Here is a 20,714-nt window from a genome sequence, read left to right on the forward strand (position 1 = left end):
TCGAAAGAACATGCTAGCAAACAGGGAAGATTTATTTAAATCTAAATCTGAGATTAGGTTTAGGCATTTTTATCTGAACAAAAACCACCAAATACACAAAATCAAATTCACAAAATCATAAACCTATGAAGGGCATCAGCTGTCTGAAACTGGGCCAGATTTACTTGGTTTGCAATGAAGCAAAGTGTATGAAAGCCCTGAACTCGTGCATTTTTTGTGTGCATTTAAGGGAGTGTTGGCACCGACTTTATGTTTGGTCAGACATTTGATTTCAAAACTAGATTGAAGCAGATAAAAAAAAAGCTAAACCTAAGTGAACCCGATTAAAATTTGCTCTGGACATGAATGCAATGTTTTTCGTGAGAATCTGCACAACAGATAAAATAGGAAGACAAAGTGTGAAATATGAGATTTGTATATTTGCTCAAGAGGAATTTTGGATTTTATTATGAAAACTATTTGCCAAACCAAAATAATTGTACTTGAGAAAAATCTGAAATAACCTTGGACATCCTGCTAAACTGATTAATCCAAATGTTTTGCTGTCCTGCTTTTTTTCCCCTTTGTGTTGAGCATTTGTATTTTCCTCTTCCCTTTCTGGGGAGCAGTGAGGTGGGGAGTGAGGGGGTATGTGTTGTTCTGCTTTGCTTTCCAGTACGGGGATTTGTAATGTTGATGAATGGCCAGAAAATCTTGAGGCTTATTATATAATAACAAGCTTTAATTTCCTTGAATTGTAGCTGTTTATAGATCTTTTAGCAAATGCCAGACTACACAGTCACATTTCTTAGCACCCCTGGTAGCATGTATAAAAAGCCTCCAAATCAATTACTCTTGGATTGGAGCAACACAAACTAACACAAAAAATATTCAGAAAGTTCAACTTTTAAGTGAAGTACATTTATTCAGAAGGGGGAAAGGAAAGAATTGTTTTTAACAAAATCAAGATCAGCACAGTTGTTGATACATTCGACAACTTCTTGATCAGACCTTATTAGATCTTCCATTTAGTCATTTAAAGTTTCCATTTAAAATATTTAAAGCTAACCACTTCAAAAGTCATACATTGAGGTTTCAGTCTTTATATCAGCCTTGAGAACTGCTCATGCTAACTGAATATTTAAGACTGATGCAAGAAAGAAAACATGTTTCTGTCCGACCATCACCAATATAAACATGCATAAAATACCACACCTCATGCACTGTATTTAGTGCTGTATGCTTTAGTAAGTCTGACCTTCTCAGAAACAAACACTAAGTATGGTGGAGGATCTTTGATGCCTTCCAAAAGCCCACATAGCACACACCATATTTGAAATACGAGGACATTTTAAATACAAATCTGGTGAACTCTACCAGAAACAGAGAGTAGAACATTATTTATTCAGTAGGAAAATGATCCAGGGCCATATGGAAAAGCTGTTCAGTGGAATAATTAAAGATCACTGTCAGCTCCAACATTGTTAAATCACAATAACCGTTGTTCTGTTGGTGAAAGCCTGTTTTATGTTTTATAAAGTATCTCCATCAGATGCAATCATTACTGCGTGACCAATCACTTTGAAAAACAAAAAACAAAAAAACAATTACATTTTAAACATCAACTTAACTCTCATTGAATACTGAAATCATTGATTGGAATTTCTAAAACTCTTTTCAGAGGGAAATTTACCAGGGTAGGATAGGCAAGTTGATTTCCTCCACATTATTTGGCTACAATTTAGACTAACATCATCATCAGTGATATGTTTTGTGTAATTCTAAGCCAATGACATAAAACGAAGATTAACATTTGTCTCAGAGATTGTTAGACATCATACTTAAAGGAAGTGGTTTTGCCTGCATTCCCAAATCAGGAAAATGTTTAACCTTTGAACTGTACACTCCCAACTGGCAGTATTTATACTTCTCAGCCACACATTAAATTTCTTTAGTTCAGTAAATCTGGCCCCATGTCTAGTTAAATATAACATTTGTAAGAAAAAAAAGAGAATATGATTATAAGAAGGATACATACTTTGATACTCACCCACATATCTGATGTGGAAGCCGCGACGGTTGGTGGCGTGGTCAGTGGACCAGCGCAGTAGCAGCTGGTGGCCAGTGGTTGTCAGATTGAATGGGGTTTCTATGTCGCCGCTGAGTGTTGAAAGGCTCTGACTGTAGATGTTGGGACCTAGGATTAAGTAAAAGCAAAAAAAAAAAAAAAAAGAACTAAGCACACCTACACCAAATGCTTTGTTTGACTTTATAAGACCAGATCATGTTTGTTACTTACCATCAAATATTTCCAAGATATCAAACTCCTTTTCAGTCTCAAACAGTTCAAAGTTCAGAGTTATGTTGTAGCCCTTCTCTACGTTGATTAGCCAGGAGCACGTCTGAAGATTGGAGTAGTTTTCAGGGTAACCAGGACTTAAGATCTCCCCCGTTGAGTCGAAGCGCACCTCATATGCTGGACATTGCACTACAGAAAGAAATGTGGAGTTAAAGGTCAACATTCATTTTAGAACAAGAGGAAGGGCAACAGGGATAAAAAAAAAAAAAAAAAAACATACGCAAAAGCACAGCGAGTACACAAACACAATCAGCAGTAACAAGAGAAACAGAAGACAATAAAGCAGAAGAAACTGGAACAGAGAAAGGGTAAGCTAAATTATTAGGGAAGAATAAATTACACATGGAAGTCATGAATCAATCACATTTTAGCAAACTGAGTGATATTACACCAAAGGCTGAAGCCGATGCCGTCACTGGGCTCCTTTAAAATCAGTCTTTCAAATAATAAGAGTCAGCAGGTTAGACATTCACTTTTCATGGAAAATGATGTGTGTGTGAATGCTGTGTGTGCGAGCATGTGTGTCCGTATTTCATTTCCTGGTAGCTGGCATGTGAGAAATAATGACAGTCCTGTTACTTTATTTTCTTGCTTTGTCGGTGCTAGAAGCTGGTCTTGAAGGCTGGTAGTGAAATAACATGGTGCATATAAAAGGTTAATGTGAACAACTACTCCAGATAAAAAGGTCAGGGGAGAAACGTGGACATATATCAAAAAGAAAAAGAAGAAAATATTGAAAATACTGTAACACAGAGAATGATCAAGCTGTGAAGTTATTGGGAAACTTTTTACGTTTGGCTCGAAAAGAATCTGGGGGTCATGACCTCACCCAGTAGGAGAAAAACTTGAAATCACACAACACAGTAATACAAACAACACACTAATAGCCCTCTGCAGTCACTAGAGATTAAACAGTAACTGGTTTTATTGATTGCTGTGATAACATCTCTGTTTATTAAAATTACTTTTAAAATGATAGTAATATTAAGCCTGCAGGTAATAGCCACAATATTAAAAGCTTGGAGCACATCATATAACAGTAAGGCAGGAAATTCAATCATCACAAAATCTTGACTGTTACATTTTGCTGTTTTTTTAGACTTTATATGTGCAATTTATTTTAGGATGTCTTGTTTTTTTCAACAAATAGAAAATAACAAGTTGTTCACTAAAAATTACAGTTTAAATATTAAAAATAAGGTCATATATATGAATAATTTTGTGCTCAACTGTACTTTTCCCAGGAAGAAACTGTAAACATACTCATGAATAAAAATAATAGCATGGTGCTTTTATTGGCACCATGCTATTAACTTTAAGATTTAACATCCAAAACAGCAAGATATAAAACAAAAACATTTTGTTTAACCTGTCATAACTGAGATGTTAACATAAAGTGCATCCATTTTTAAAAAATACACGCTGAGTGGCGATGAACAATTAGACTACAGATTAGCATTATAAAAAAAAAAAAAAATACAGCAAATATAACTATTCATCCCGTGACACACATTTTGAAAAGTCAATTACTGGAAGTATGACTGGGATTGGAACCATGAATCCTCTCATGGCAGTCCAAACACACCACACAGAGAGGCTGGCTGCCTGTGTGCCAGGGCCGATCTGCTCTACAAAAACGATATCTCCGTATGGTGTACTAATTGCCGGATTGACTTTTAAATCAAGACTGGATCAAGCATCAAAGTAGGCATGACACATTGATGTAATAGTAGCCTGGGTTGGTTTGACCTTCCATCATTTGGATTGCTTGTATGTTTGCGTGTGTTTGTACAGGATTGCTACTCTGGCTGTCTGAACATTTCTATTTCTGCCGTTGATTCCAGGAAATGGTAAACAAAACCAGTATTAATGTTTGAAAAGTAATGACTCAGTATTCGGTGAGTTTTGTGTTAAGGCCTTTTTTTTTTCTTGACATAGTGGTTGTCTTCAGAAATAAATGTTTAACTAACCAAAAGACTGTGATGAATTTTAAGATACCTGTAATACTATTTTTATTATAAAGGCCAGATGAATTTTGGTAATACTTTGGAAATAATATGTTTAAATACACACTCTGCCCCTTATCATTGAACTTTATATAGATCTGTGACATCACTTTTATGGAGAGACAGAAAATGTTAATTGAAACCACCACAATATCAAATTACATAACTTGAAAAGAAAATCAGAAACCACAGTCTGCATTTCATTTGCATAGATATAAAAATTATAAATCAGTTTATCCAAAGGTTTGTAAATTACATTTAATGTTTCCTGCATGGTTAGAACTAATTTGTAAAACCACAAATTACATTGATAACCTCACAGTAGCCTTTCATCCACGGAGACACACATGTTACTGTCTACAAAGCTGCAACCAGGCCCATTTAGGTGAGCAGCACACATAACATTTATATTCTCCATTACTTGTTTAATAAACTAACGTTGCCAGGCAACACACACACACCAAGGAATCAAGTGAGCCCTGTTGGGGCTTAAATTCTTTGAATTTAACTTTCGGTGCAGGGATTAAAAAATGAATCATGAGAGGCTTAAAATGTTTAAAACCCCCTCAATACTGCTACTTCAGAAGATAGGCCTATAAAGTACTGTAATATGGATGAGAAACTACCCTGAGAGCTGAAAAAAAAAAACGTACAAGCTTTTGGTGGGGGGGGGGTCGTCTGGTTGCACATAGAGAGCACATAAAAGAGGACTGCTCACACGGTTATATGTCCCTATATCCATTTCATTCATCTCTGGAAAATACAGTAATTTAATTACAGGTAAACACCAAATATTCACCTCTTAAACATTAAGCAAATTATTGTTTTTTAGCTGAATGCAAATTTATTACACCTGTCATGAACTCTATAATGCTAAACTGGTCTGGTCCTAATGCAGAGAGGCTGTTCTTCAGAAGAGCCAGTAACACTGATCAGAGTTAGTGGAGGTAATTAAAGAATAAATATAATTACAGTCAGAGTTATCACCTAAATCCAATTGACAATATGTGGCAAGACTTGGGAATGTATGCGAGGCACAGATTTTAGACTCTAGATGTACAAAGCGGGTCTGAGATGCAACCAAAATGACTTGCAATTGTAATTCCAGTAAAAAGAAATTCCACAAAGTATTGTCTCAAGAGTAAATATACAAATGCACAACATTTTTAATATTTTTGTTTTAAAAAAAACCCCAAAAAATACTAAACTTTTCTCCTCTCATATCACAGTTATGTACTACTTTGTGTTGACGTGTTGATCTTTCACAAAAAATCCTAACACAATACAGTGAAGCCTGGGGTCTTATTGTGGTAATAAGTGAACATGTTTGAGGGGTGTGAATACATTTGGAAAGAACTGCATATACAGTCATGACTGCATTACTAAAGCTGGTATATAACATTCTTCATATGCCTCCTTGTCGACAGAGCCTGAATAAATACTTCTGAAAAATGAGGGATATTTAGGCATAAATTTGCAGACTTAAACAAGGGCATCTTAGAGTTGTTTTTAAGGCATGAAATGACAACTAAAAGTAAAAACGGAATCAAAACGCATAAGAGAATTTTGTTTCCTGGCCTGTTGGCAAGCAGGCGATGGATGAAAAGCCTTCGTTACAAGCATGCAGTAGCAGTCTCTTGCCTGTGAGTAGCGGGTCAACTCAAATTAAGTTTAACTTCACATGTCCCAAGGAGAGCAATTAGTTTCATGCTGGAGGTGCACAAGGGCATAACATATCCAATGCAAGGAAATGTAATGAATTCTTAAGAGTAAAAATTAGGTGATCCATGAAAATGTCAAGCAACAAATTACCGACCCTAAAATTGTGCTAACTATGCCAATGTGATTCTGGAGGCCAGTTTTAGGAAAACTCGAACCAGATGATTGGCCATCTGACATATAAACAGACAAGTCTATATCACTGGCAGTGCTCAATTTAAATGTGTATTTCAGTAGCTCTGCAGTTCAGGTTCTCAGTTTAGGGCATGATTCTTTCTTTATAGGATATCCATGTTGTCACAACTTGTATGTGTTTTGCTGAGTTATTCATACCTGCCTTTTTGAACATTTTCTTAGAGAGGAGGAGACATCAAGAATTAGCAGCAGCTATGTGTATTTGGCAGGTTCATTTTAGCACTTACATTTGAGTGTGCATAATTGTCAAAAGTACCACTATGTGAGGTCCAGCTAATAGGAGCTGGATGATTTTGGCAGAGTTCTGAATAATGAGCTGGGAAAATTCACTTTCCTGGTATTCCCACTTGACTGCACCTCCTTCACATTTTCCTGCTGCTTTAGTCGCCAAGATGAAATAAAACATCTTTATACCAAAAAAGAATTTAGCTACAGTTTCTTTTTTTCAATTTCCTGACTCCTAAAGGTAACTAGAAAAATTCTGAAAATAAATGTAGACAAGTCTTGTGTGGCATACTACAAATATTTTTTAGAATCTCTACTCCAAATATATTCCTAGCAAAATGAATAATTATACAACTAATTATGACTATTAATACTGATTCAGGATGGTTGTATATAAATACGCAATATATTTTTATATTTTAATATATTTTGTTACTTTGTATGATAAATCACATAGCATCATAATAAAATATGTTTTATTTTATGTAAAAAAAAAAAATTGTAATTGTAATGTGAGTGCCTTAGCAAGGCACTGTTATATTTTATGTTTCACGAGATTCATTTTTTTTCTTTTTGCACAACCTCTTACTAAATGTGAGTAAGATGTTAATATTATGGTAAATAAAAAAAATACTTTTGATTCAGTGTAACTGTGTACAGCTTTACTTGAGGTTCATGTATTAAAATGAACCCACTCAAATTCGGAATAAAATAAAATTTGAGAAAAAGTAAAAAGTAAAAAGATTCCAAATCACCCAACCTGCATCCTACCCTCTTTCATAAACATCAGATCTGGATACGTCAGCTGAATTTTTAAGATGCTCGGATTACAAGTTCAGTGTTATGAGATTTCACAGATGAAAAAAGACATCATAACAAAACCTGTTGATCTTTAATTGGTCTCAGCAGTCACATTTGGATTCTTACAGAGGGCTGGGCCGGCTTTATTCCAAAAACCTGCAAATCCCGATCCTGATAACAGCGATGCAGTTTGCCACCAGGATACTGCTGGAGGGCGGCCTACTGGCTGTCTGTCTGTTAAATGATGCATCAACCGTGAGTGCTGCTGACTGCAACCAACCCTGGCAGAGTGGTGTCAAGTGCACTCATAACAGTATGATTACACATACACATAAATAAAAAAGCACACAGGCACAAACATAAAAACATTCAGCACCTTCGCAAAAACATATTCAGTGACCCATAAACATGCACTGCGCAAAACCAACCTTGACAGACTGGTGGCGGCCCGTCCATCTGCAGCCTCTCTCCAAGTCGGCAGGTCAGGATCTCGCTGCCCACCAAGGTGAAGCCCGGCTGGCAAGAGTACCGGATAATGTCTCCTGTGGGGTAGTTTACGCCGGTGATCGTGCAAATACAAACGCAAGAGGCAAAAATTGGAAGTGAGAAAAAGATCCATCAATTCGTCGACTCACGCAGCCACAGACGTATGAAAGCACACCGACATGCGCTTTCGCACACAGGGATGTCGGTAGCTCTCCTCAGCATCAGCGCTGGAAACAGTAATCAACTGCACATTTCCTAATGAAGATTGACATCCTCTAGAACTTAAGGCACTTCATTAAATTACGGAGCCGCACACTGGCACACCAGCGCACGCTAAAAATGAAAACTACACACAAATTCAAAGGCTCAAAGTAAGTCAGCCACTGGCCACATGACTTCCACTTCACTTTACTAATTACTTCTGAGCACTGAAAACACAAACAGCTTATAAGTACATCTAATTAGCCCTGCCTTCAAACTAATATTTTAATGCATGAAGCATGAATAGATGGGAACACTTAAAAGGATGAGCAGAGTGAAGGAGACACAGACACCCAAGATAGAAAAAGATGGTGGAGGCTTCAATAAATACCTGCCTGGGTTCATTAATGTGGATAAATGCATTTGGTCTAATACACATGCAGAGCAGAAAAGTTTCAGATCATCAACAATATTAAAAAAGACACCATAAAAAAAACATTTAAACTGCAAGAAAAAGTCAAAATTCTTCATCTAAATTATTTTTAGATGAAGAGGATTTCATATGCGTGTATGCCTGCTCGTTCTGTCCTGTGTCGGCTGTCCATGCAGAGGCACCTTTGTCAAGTGAAAACTGATTCTATTACACATTGTCCCAGCCTGTAAACGAGCAAAATAAAATGAGACAAACCTATTTCAAACTCGTCATCATCGGTTAGGATAGTGGCGTTGGCGATGGGAGGGGGTGGCTGACAAGTTCTCAGCTGGTAAGCTGTTGGAGAGAGAACAAACAGTGAACTCTGCAACAAGAGTGTATGCACTAAAAAACAAGAGGGAGAGAGAAGCATATAGAGACAGACAGCGTAAGCACATTTTCTATTTGGCCTCACACATCTTTTCTCTTCCATTATACCGAAAGCTGATTAGATCATAAATTGCTGCCTATCACTGTTCATAATCATCAAAAACTATAACTAATTTAGCGGGGATGGGGTGCATTTTATTATTAATCAACTTCCCTTCAAAAGACGCTTTCATATTGCAGACAAAAACAGACATAAGGAGTCATCCATCATTTATCACCATACACAACTGGAAGAAATACAATAAAAAGAATGACAAGGCCAAAAGAAAAAGGGAAATTAAGAAATTTTACATATAAGAGAAGAATGAGCAATCAGCCTCTGCTCACTCCAATATGGGGAATATTAAGGATCAAATGAATAAACTCAAAGAAATGTGTTCTCTGCTGGTATCAAAGGGAAAGTTACCATAATAATGGAGCTCGAAGAAGCCGCTGGTGCTGAAGTCGCTGTGAAACTTGATGAGGACCTGATTAGCTGTGGTGGACACACCTTCCTGCAATGATGTGCCACTGAACTGGCCGATTTGAGGTGAAGTTTGGTCGGGTCCGTCCCTGATATGGAGATACGGATAGGTTAGGAATGGCGGATGGAGGGCAAGAGCAGAGATGATTTCTGAATAAATAGTAGCTGGGATCAAAGAGCAGGTCTATTTATCCCCGAGCGGGCTTGTCGAATCAGCAGACTCCCAACAGTTTGAGAAAAAGTTTCACAAACAGAAGTTTGCTATAGGTTGCTCATAGAGGGTAAAGCAATAAAATGCCCCCACATGCCTTTCAGCCATGATGCATACTGATGAAGGAAAAAAAAACATCAACTGAACTTTTTTTTTTATTTTTTAGAACATTTAAATAAATATGGTATTGGGCACCTAAAAGTGGAAAGGTTTGATCATTCAAAAATAAATAAATCATTATTAATGACTTATAATAGATAGGATATGAATAGAGCAATTTAAAATTGACATCAAGAAGTTATCTAAAGAAAAAAAAACTTGTAATGCTGTCTACGGTTTCTAATGCAAGCCATGCTATTTGTGTCAAAATCAAATTATTTCTTTAATATTCTCTACCCAGTTTTACAGCAACTCCCTTCTCCACACACACACATAAACAGCAGTGCTTCACCTCTGCTCCTCATAAAATGGATTAATGACGTTTTAAGATGGGAAAAAAAATAAAAATATTTGTTTGGTGCATCAATACTTGGATTTTTTTTATCCTTCATTGATTCACAATAATGTGTGTAAACTTTGATGATAATGGAAGCTTTCACTTGCACATAAACTAGACTTTCATACTAGCTCACACCAGATTTCCTAGCATAATTATAACATATAAAACAAAATGTAAGGTCTATTAAAGCCACTGAAACAGTTAAGCCATTGCATGACTGTGGGGTAAAAAAGAAAAGAAGATTGGCAGGCTGAGTAATGCTCACAGGAATGTACTCTTGTGTGAAATTGTTTAAATATACAGAGCCTTGCAAAAAAATGTTCATACCTGCTAGGCCTTTTCACACAATCACATGACAACCAAAAAGTTTAGTCCATTTCATCCACTTCATCATTTTGAAGTGGATGAAAATAACGCATGGTTTTCAATATTCTTTCACAGATAAAGTATGGCATGCACTTATATACACTCCCTATGAGTCATTACTTACAGGCTTTCTTTTATGATATCCCTGCTCATCAGTGTATGAATGTGAGCATGGATGACTGAATGTGAAGCTCTTTCAGGTCCTCTGGACTTGATAAAGCGCCATCAATACGAGTACAGTCCATTTAAAATTTACAATCAGTTCCATCCACCTCTCAGTTCAGGTGAATGTGGTTGCAGTCGGACCATACTTTCTATTTTAGATGATGGATTATAAAATTTCTTTGAGATATTTAAAACTTGACAATATGTTTTAAATAGAGCATGTCTTATAACATGCTCTATTAAGCTGCTTTAAACTTCTCCATATCTTTATCACTGACCTGTGCAGTGTTTTGCTTAGTCTTCACAACACTCTCAAACAACAGGACACTGCTTACTAAATAGATTACTTCAGATGTCTATTGTTTAGACTGTATTGTAAGGTGTCAAAGTGAAGGGGCTGAATAGATATTTACACTTCTTTTTTAAGTTAAACAAAACTCTAACAAGATAGTGAAATTTGATGTTATAAAATGAAAAAACAAGGCAGCGTAGATGATGCTCCAAAATCTGCTTAAGGTCAAAATGATGTTTTGAGCCAAATGATCGCAAGTCCCAAAACGCAACATTGAAAATGAAGTCAGGTGTGATGGTCAAAATGTGAATTTTTAGAAACCGGCAGAGTTCACAGAAGCCAATTTTTCTGGCACTGAATTTAGAGTAAGGTGCTTCAGTAGTCTTTCTGGAAATAACTACTCAAGGAAACACAGACGTTTAATTAGGGTGCCTCTGGGGTTCTTTCCAAAGGGGTCACCTCAGGCAAGTCAGACTGAGAGGAAGCCTGAGGTAAACCCCTAATTATGTATTCTGTTGGTAAACAGACCACAAGATCACCAAGGTAGAGAGAAGTAATACAGAGACAGGTTTTACAAGGTCATACAAAAGTTTCTCTCTGAAAGAAACGGCTAAGATCTGCTCCATAACTTCCCAAAACACCCTCCCTAAAAAAAAAAAAAGAAGAAAAGAATCAATCCATCTCTATTTGCTTTTTACACTGTTAAAGAGTTTTGCTAATTAGTTGTATCGGCAAATATATTTGTGTCAAAGTCGCAACAAAGGTCCAAATTAACAACAAAACACTGTCTGCAATTCCAAATGAATAGCTGAATGAATAGGTGGATTGCTTTGGGGTAATAAGAGACCTTGCCATTAGCAGTGAAGCCATTTGTAAGGGATGCATTAGCTGCTGATTCCAAAACACAGAATCACCTCTGCTAATGAGACGAGGAGGAGTGGAGGGGTGGCATCTTTAACCCCCGTTAGACAGTGAATTAAGAACAACTCAGAAGTGATTTCTTTATTTCACAACAGACATAGAAATTTAAATGGGAAGAAAATACTATTCTAAAAGCTCAGTAGAGAAAGATATTTCATTACTGGCTCTTTCAGGGGACTTTAGCCATCATCAGCAAAATGATGTACACAAATTACTGTTCTTGTATGTATGTGTGCCTTTAATATCTTATGTACTTAAAAAAATAAAAAAGCTTATGTCAGTTTCATTTCAGAGTCATCAGCAAAAGTGGAGGCTGTAGTCGAGCAAGAAAATGAAATGTTGCCGTCAGGGGACAGATTATTTATGCAGCCTTTCATTTAAAACCAGTAGCACCAGTAGTTCTTCTCTTCATATAGTATGAATGGTGACCTCAGTGCTGTGAGGCATTTTTTTATTCTTTATCACCCAGGGGGACAGCTCCATAACTGCCTGAGGCTTACGACTCATCAGACAGGCTACAAGGGAGGTAAAGGAAGAAGGGCAGAGCGAGTGGAAGGCAGCTGGTAAAGCGACAGAGGGAAGGTAGCATTGCTTACCGCTGGACGGCTGTCTGTTATCAGCAGAAGTTTCTACAAACCAACAAACATCCCAAGAGGCTCCAACCAGAAGTTTTTGTGCTGATGCACATTTCTGTCTTTTAGAGCAACACTCACTGGGATGTCCACTGCAAGGCAGAAGTTCTGTGAGTTTGATGAGACAAGGGAACTCGGGCTCCCTTTGGTTTCTTTCGGTTAATCACATTCTCTGTGATAATATATTTTGCTTTTGGGGAGGGAAAACAGGGTAGGAAAGGGAAAAAAATGAGGCCACCAATGTCAAGCAGGGTCAAAATCTTTGAATGGTTGTTGGCTCAATTAATCGCAGTGTCACAGCACAAGCTGTGAGCACAACATGTCCAAGTGGCCTCTGGCCTTAGCACTTTGTCAGCTGTTGGATCCCTTCTGTGCAACTTCAGTTTGCATCGCGACAGAAACATGAATTGCAAGCGAATGTCTAAGTTACGTTCCAGCTTCGTCTTAAAAATTTTAATTAAAGTAATGGTTAAAACAAAGTAAAAACATTTTAAATTGTATGGCATTTTAGATAGTTTATTGTTACCAATGTCATGGCACAGCATTTTCAAAAGGTTTGGTTTTAAAACTAAAACAAAAACAATTACACAATACATAATTTACCAAGATACGAGGGAAGGTAACTCATTAAGTGATATCAGTTTTCTCCAGCTGTATGGACAACAGAATGATAAACTAATTTCCCTTCCCCATGTGTTGCTATGCACTGCCAGTGCTGAATGTCAGTACAGAATATAACCATGGTGTGGAAATTAAAGGAGAGTCACTCATCTATCATGACACTTTGGACTTTGAGTTTTGTCACTTTGATTTTCACTGTGTGTTTTGTGTTCTTACTAATTTCCATCTTCTAGCATTATTACAGTGTTTATTATAATGCATTTCATTAAAATAAAAACACGTCTGTGTTGTGTGGTCTTACATAGTTGACATTGAAAAAGGATAGTTTGCTTTCATAATGACTGTTTATATTACAACCATAGAACAACTTTGACATTGTTCAACTCTCTAAGACCAATAGGGATAAATTATTTATTTTTTTTAAGTTTATTTGATATGAACAGACACACAAAAAAGGACAATCTGAATAAAACCGTAGTGCCCTGTTTATTTCCTTTTAGTGCAAGAAGGTTAAAGGAAACCACAATGATGTTTGGTTTACCTGTTGTCTGTGTGGAATGATGCATATGAATTTTTGTATCACCAACATCAACCTTACTTGCCGTGTTGACCAACGCTCCTATATTCAATCACATTTCAGGAAATTGTACAAAATGCAGATGAAGGTTAAAAGAGTTGTGTAAACAGATATTGCATATCTGTTTATATCGCAGACATATTCGTTCTTACCAATATGACCGAACACTAAACCAGACAAATAAGAAAACATCAGAGAATACAAGTTCTCTATGGCTTCTGTACAAACGGAGGTTAAGGTCAAACAAATGTCAAAAGGGGAGTAGAAACAATTTTCACTGCAGATTATACAACCTGGTAGCACCGGAAGTGTGGCTTTAAAACAGTGATGGTATCAGTATGCAGAATCGGAACATGCTTCCAGAGGAAATGAAACTCCCCTTTTGACAGTGTTGACGCATACCTATCAACAAAACCATGAGTGATGGTCTACATCTATAACATTCAGAACATAGCAAACCTAAGCAGTGAAAAACGAGCTCTCACCTTCAAGAGGACTCAATTTCAAAGAAATGTGGGAGATAAAAACTTTAACCAGCATTGTAAAATTTTTATTCGACTCCTAAACAGTGCTAGTGCATCGGAAAGACTAGCTGCCTTTAACTGTAAGGCTCACAGAAAACAAACGTTTTGTGTGAGCCATAGTATGACAATGAACAAATTTAAACTAAAGGAGGAATTGGAACTCACCAAACTGTGATGTAGTCATAAATGGGCTCTGTATTGATAACAGAGAAATTTATGTAGATTCCGTATCCTGGAGGGACTCTGACAGTCCACATGCAGTCCTGGAAGTGTGGGTACTCGGCAGGGTGTCCAGGGGAGTAAATCGTACCATTCAAGGATGTTATATTCCCACCACAGAGAGCTGCGGGGAGGGGAGGTAGATAAAGATGATCGATAAAAAAATAGAAAGTCACTCTTTTCCTTCAGTTGTAAAACCTGCTTTTATGTCTGTATTGCCCATAACTGTTGATAAAAATAAGCCATAATAACGTGATTTGAGACAACAGGGAGGGAATGTCCCAATCGGATGTCACTGACAACTTGATAACCCCAAATAACTTTGAAAATAAAACCTTCTCTGACATGATCTAAGCTAAAAAATACTGCCCAAAGAACTGAAAAGAAAATGCATGGCTATGAAAGGAGCATAGCAAAAGCTGCAGATCCTAAGAACTGAGATTGATTGATATTCACCTGAACGGTTCCTCATTGCTTCACTTAATTGATGATAGATATTTGGGCACCCAGGAAAAGAGTGACATCTGAGTAGACTTTTTGAGATTTACAATGTACCCAGGCATTTTCAGCTTTTGTTGTAAAGGATTTGCAAATGCTCCACAAATCACTATAATGTGCTGTCGTTTATTTTTTAGCAAAGGGCTGGTATTTTTGGTGAGTCAGATGCTTTTATCTCCCAGAATAAAGAATATGACTACAAGCAGTCATAGGAACCCCTTATTTATTTTATTTTTTTAAAGAATCACTTCAAGGATATTTCTGTTGTAGGTCTTTATGACAGGATGACACATGCTGCCATTTCAGTCCCCTTTTGAAGATGTTATATAATTTTCTCAGATTATTTCATATTTAACCACAAAGTTTGAGGCTGCCAGAATAAAGGTTACTCACAAAAACACATTTTTAATTCAGAATAAAGCTGCATTAATTTGGAGATCATGCTTTCAGAGACTGATACAGTAAACCGAGAAGATGCAGTGCTGCTTCTTTAAAGTTGTTTCTGTAGATGAAATTCACTAAGAGCAAGACACAAATGCAGCTTGAAAGTCACAGCAGGGCCTCACCTTCACAGCGAGGTATGGGGTGATTCCAGTTTCTGCTGACTCCATGCAAACACGTGAGGGAGGCCTCTCCAATCAGAGTGTAACCTGGCAGACACTCAAAGGAAATGGTCATGCCCACGCTGTAGTCCTGACCGATCACTATGCCATTGCGAAATGGACGTGGGTCGGGGCATCTCTGCAGCTCATATGCTGTAGGTACAATTCCAAGAAGGTGTTAGTGGGCAAATTTTTATACACGACATAGCGTGAGGTGAACTGCATAGCTCTTGAACTTTTATGCATTGCCACCGCAAATTTCAATGTATTTTAATTGTATTTTTTGGGAGAGGTGCATAGCTGCGAAGTGGATATATGTGCACAAAATAAATGCCATAATGTACCAAGCTTTAAACTCAAGTTGGTGCAGTTCAATCCATTATCAAAAGTGGAAAAAGTAGGACACGACTGCAAAACTACCAAAGCAGGGCTGTACACCTAAACAGACCGGCTAGGCAAGTGCATTAGTTAGAGAACCACCCAAAAGGCTCACAAAATTTCAGAAGGAGCAGCAATTATTGGTGATGCACCCCATAAATTTAGCCTTTTCGGAAAAATGGTGAGTAGAAAATCATTGTTTAAAGTCATAAGAATGTGTGTTTAACGTTTTCTACAACACGAGTAAGAAATGTAGCAGGGATATGGGAAAATGTGCTCTGGTCATCTAGCAAAATTAAACTTTTCAGACCGCCATACATCTAATATCCTCCTGACTACCAGTAGTTCAAAGTAAGTGCATAAGTATTCTAATTACCTTACAAAGACTGTGGGATTTAAAAAAAAAAAGGTGATTGGACAATATTTTTGTACCTGGTAGTCAGGAGAATGTGGCATGTGTGGAGGAAAACTGCACACATTACACCATACCCACTGTGAATCATCATAATGTGGAATGCTGATCTTGATAACCACACCTTACTTTTTAGATTTTTAATTTTAAATACATTTTAAATTACTGTGCATTGCTTATGTGTTGGTCTGTTACATAACCGCCCTCAAAAATGTGAAGACTGAACTTTTAATGCAACAAATTGGGAAAAAAAACTTTACTTTTGCAAGAGACTATACACAGTACAAGCACATTTATTGTACTTTATGAATGTCAAATACATGATTGAGCTGATTGTTTTAAAAACCTTAGTAAAACTTAAATATACAAAGTAGAATATCACAAACAATTTTTTCCATCAAAGATTTTCTTTGAAATAAGAATAATCATTAGAGATCTGAAAGTTTAAATTTCAAGAACATAAACTTTATGGCTTAGAAGACATCCATGGTGAATCAAAGTTCTTCATTTTTGTCACCCTCTTGTCATTCCGTCCTTTCAGGTCCATCTAAATGACGGCTTTTTGCCCTTCTTCCACTTCACCTGCTGATATTACAAAAACCAATTTCAACAAAACCAATCTTTGGTTCTTACCCTGGTAGACAATGTGGAAACCAGGCTTGTTCTGGGAATAGTCACTATGAAAGAAGAGTGTGGTCTCGTGCGTGGTGCTAAAGAGAGAATTGGGCACCACAGGGCCACTGAATCGATCCATCACTGTCCCTGTCTCCAGAGTCCCACTGCGCACCTCCAAATAGTCATGAACAGGCTCTGTGGAGAAGTTCAGAAACTGCAGGTGGATCCCTAAATTGCAAAAAACAGGAAGTTAAAGTCAAAATGAAGGATTGTGGATTAACATCTTCTGACATATTAGTTCAGATTTCATGAGTAAATCTTGGAAACGCTTTGTGGCTGAACTTAGACAGTATGGAAAATTGTTTGCATGCAAATATCAGTGACACAGTGATTACACCACACCATTAGAAAGACAATTTCAAGTGTTATCAGCTGATTTATGTTCAGTAGAAGAACAATAAATGTCATCTCACAGCACTACTGAAAGGTTTTCTCTCTCACTCTAATCTTTCAGACAAGGTAAAGTTTCAATTATGAAAAGCTTGTTCTTTAAATAGTAATTTCCTACCCTGACCAGGCATTAAGGGCTTATTATATTCCATCCATTCATCAAATCTGTCATGTCACAATCAAATTATAACCTGACTGTTACAAGAATCTAAAAAAAGTAACTTTCAGCAGCAAGAGTGGTGAGCAACTTGGTACAGAAAATCCCAATTTTGACAACAAAACAGTTGAACATCTAGCAGAAGAGATCTAAAACAGCTTTTTAAGTATTAGATTAATAAGCAGGAGTCACTGGGAATATAACAAAAAAATTACAAAGACATATTCATTTAAATTTCTAGGTTAAGTAGACACACATGTATTTATTCTGTCTGTAAATGAGCTAAAGTTTGACTGTTACTTCCACAGTTTAGCACAATCATCATGAGTGGTTCTGTTTACTTGTTTTTAGCACAATAAAAAAGGGAAAAGACAAGAGAGAAGCACAAACAAAACAAAGAAAATAGGCACAAACAACATAAGGACTAGCACAAAAAAACAAAAAACAAAAAACAGAAGAGGAGGTAGAAGGAAGGAAAACAGGAGGGGGATAGTGGGCGGGTTACAGACCGAAGCCAATGGGGAGTTGAACTCTCCAGGTGCAGTCCAGGCTGCTCTGGTAATTCCCTGGAAAGCCTGGACTGAGAATGACGCCGCTGAAGTCTGTCATGGAGCCTCCGCACTGGGCTGAGGGAGACCAACCGAAGAGAAAGAACGTGTCACTTTTCTTCAAAGCGTCTCAAAGGGAAAACAAAGAAAAACAACGACTAGGGAGCTAAATATGTATCAAAGGCATAGAGCATATCGCCTTAATGTTTGGGTGTGTGTGTGTAAATTCCTTTTCACGCATTACTGCTCAGGACTTGTACAAAAAAGGGATGTGGGTGGGCCAGCTGTGTAAAAACAAAAAAGAAAAATGGTTTTGTGTTAATTGTACATTTCTTCTACTGGGGCTACGTCTCTTCTGGACTAAATAGAAGCTGCTCCATAAGGCCGTTCATGCAAACATGCTTGGGCCCCGTCCTTGTTTGATGGGGCTTTAAATTGTAATAAATGAATTTAACAATATTCAACACACCAACACTGTTTTGCTCAGGAGTGAATGTGATTACTCTATGCTCTCTCCGGGCTCTTTTGACTGCATTGGAGAACACTTTAGCTTGCTGTGAAGGTTACAGTCATCTCTCTCTCTCACTCTCTCTCACTTTTCCAAGCCTTACACAAACAGCAAGGTGAATATAATTTTATTAGCTGCCTGCTAAATCATTTTCCTGTATTGCTGATGTTTTTAAAGGATTTAAGAGCCAAGGCAAAAGGAGCAAAAAACTAATATAGTGGGAAAAAAAAAAGTGTTTTGGTAGTGGGGGCATCCTGCTTGACCTACTTGTGTTTTGTGAAATGGAAGTAAAGGGAAAAGGAGAGGAGAGGCACTTTTAAGGATGCTGTACTGTTTGTGCAGGGGCACGCAAACGCTTTGATGTGGGCTCATAAGCAACAAAATGAATACTGATCCCGGGGTGTTTGAGTGAGTTTATGTGCATTAAACAACAAAGGAGTTAAACCAACAACTGAACGTGTGCAGCTAGGAACATGGCTGTCAACAGCAAAGCTGGGATTTATGACTTTGCTTAACTCTGAAGACCAGAGGCAGAGAATATTTACACGAGGAACGCAGTGTACGCGCTGGCACTGTAGTTAGTCGCTGGATTCAGCCATTGGTAGAGTACATGTACAATGGTGGGCAGAAACACTGGAGTGTTAAAAGAGAATATGCAGTGCTGCCTTGGTAATCTTTAATCTCCATCATGGTGGCAGCCGACATCAAAGGAAGTGTCAGGGCGACAACAGAGTCTCAATGGGGAGATCAGAATTCAAGCAAAGTCCTATTGATTCTCAACTCAAGTGGAAAGCATAGCATCTACCCTCTAAATCAACAGCACACAAACATCATCCCTAACAATAAAACTGCTGCATGGTTTTATACAAAAAAAGGCCACTTTTTTTTTAGGACATTGATTTACTGTTTCATTGTATATGATGGGAGGGGTGAGTTAAGTGTTAACGAACCAGCAAGAAACAATGAGTGGAAAAATATGAAAAAACAAGTCAGGGTCTGTTTGCTGCGGTAAACCCACATTTGAACTTCATTAAAATCCTGTGCATAATAATATATAGAAGGAAACATTACCTATACACAGAGGTACGGGGTAATTCCATCTCCTGACAGGGCCAGGCATGCAGGTAATATATGCATTACCCTGTTAAAAAAAAAAAAAAAAACATTTAGAAACTACTTTAAAAATGTGCACTAATACAAAACAGGACACAGAAGAAAGTCCTAAGTAATCCTAAGCAAGATTTAGAATTGGCCAATGTAGATCACAGTTTTTCAGTTTTTCATAAGCTGCAGCAGGCATGTTTGTATTTGTTTGCTTTAGCATGACATTTATTAACAATATCAGATATCATTGCTGTAATACACAAGTAGATTTCCATAGCATTGGTGCCAAAGTGTTATATATATATAGCTTATTCAAGTTTTGATGCTGGTGCCACTGTTTCTTTGTAAAGATAGCCGCAAAAATCCATTGAGATTAAGATATTTATGCCATATCAAATGGCATAAATGGATAGTGGTTAACTAAAATACAAGAGGCAGCTTTAACTGTGAAAGAATGGTGAAATAGGCCATCCTAATAGAAAAGAGGTAACCTACTCAAGTTTTCTGTTCAGCAGTGATATTTTCTTGTTTTAAATACATTTACATGGTACATTTTCTAGAAAAAAAAAAGTGTTCTTACATTACCAATATTGTACCTAAAGGTATTTTTTCCCAAAACATAGATGCATTCTTTTAAAACAACACAATTCATCTCAAAAGATTCGGCTATTGTAGTGCTCCATTTTCAAGAATGTCCTCAAGTCTATTTCTAGTTCAGACACTCAGTCTGAAGATGTGTGTAAGAAGTTGCTGGCTGGTCCAGAGAGAATGTGAAATAAGGTGAATGACCGAGCCAGGAAGAGAAAAATCAGTGTGGGATTAGTAAGGCGACTGCTCTCACAATCCATTGCCTGTGGCCTTGGACAGTTCCACAGCTCAAAACGTTTCGACTATAATGTGTCTACTAAAAAAGGATGGGGAAAAGGTTAAAGCTGCTTTGTATCATGCACACATTCACACATTAAACTCTGACATTTTGGAAGGAAAACATGAAAGCAAAGTAGAGCATTAGAAATAAGGTTGCATGCATACGGCAAATTAAAGGATAGTTACTTGTGCGTCCACATTTCTAAACCAACATGGATGTTTTCCGGAGCACTGCCTAAAGTGACTCATCCT

At 37.3% G+C, this 20,714-nt stretch overlaps 1 protein-coding gene across 4 annotated transcripts in view; it reads right to left on the bottom strand.

The window, feature by feature from the left end:
- The window catches only part of LOC106960921 (CUB and sushi domain-containing protein 3-like), a 220,871-nt gene that overhangs the window by 25,226 nt on the left and 174,931 nt on the right, over positions 1 to 20,714 (bottom strand). For 3 of the 4 annotated variants that reach the window (XM_015054319.1, XM_015054321.1, XM_015054318.1), the window contains 10 exons: positions 19,563 to 19,632; positions 17,945 to 18,061; positions 16,847 to 17,056; positions 15,388 to 15,576; positions 14,270 to 14,447; positions 9,240 to 9,385; positions 8,660 to 8,740; positions 7,713 to 7,826; positions 2,279 to 2,467; positions 2,018 to 2,176 (listed from right to left, as the gene is read on the bottom strand). In XM_015054319.1, the coding sequence (XP_014909805.1) occupies positions 2,018 to 2,176; positions 2,279 to 2,467; positions 7,713 to 7,826; positions 8,660 to 8,740; positions 9,240 to 9,385; positions 14,270 to 14,447; positions 15,388 to 15,576; positions 16,847 to 17,056; positions 17,945 to 18,061; positions 19,563 to 19,632 (1,453 nt within the window). The remainder of the gene's footprint in view (positions 1 to 2,017; positions 2,177 to 2,278; positions 2,468 to 7,712; positions 7,827 to 8,659; positions 8,741 to 9,239; positions 9,386 to 14,269; positions 14,448 to 15,387; positions 15,577 to 16,846; positions 17,057 to 17,944; positions 18,062 to 19,562; positions 19,633 to 20,714) is intronic. The other variant, XM_015054320.1, reaches the window with a different exon arrangement.

Source organism: Poecilia latipinna, unplaced genomic scaffold, assembly GCF_001443285.1.
Source record: "Poecilia latipinna isolate Pla-1442-1.1 unplaced genomic scaffold, P_latipinna-1.0 Scaffold1243, whole genome shotgun sequence".
Lineage (NCBI taxonomy): Eukaryota > Metazoa > Chordata > Actinopteri > Cyprinodontiformes > Poeciliidae > Poecilia > Poecilia latipinna.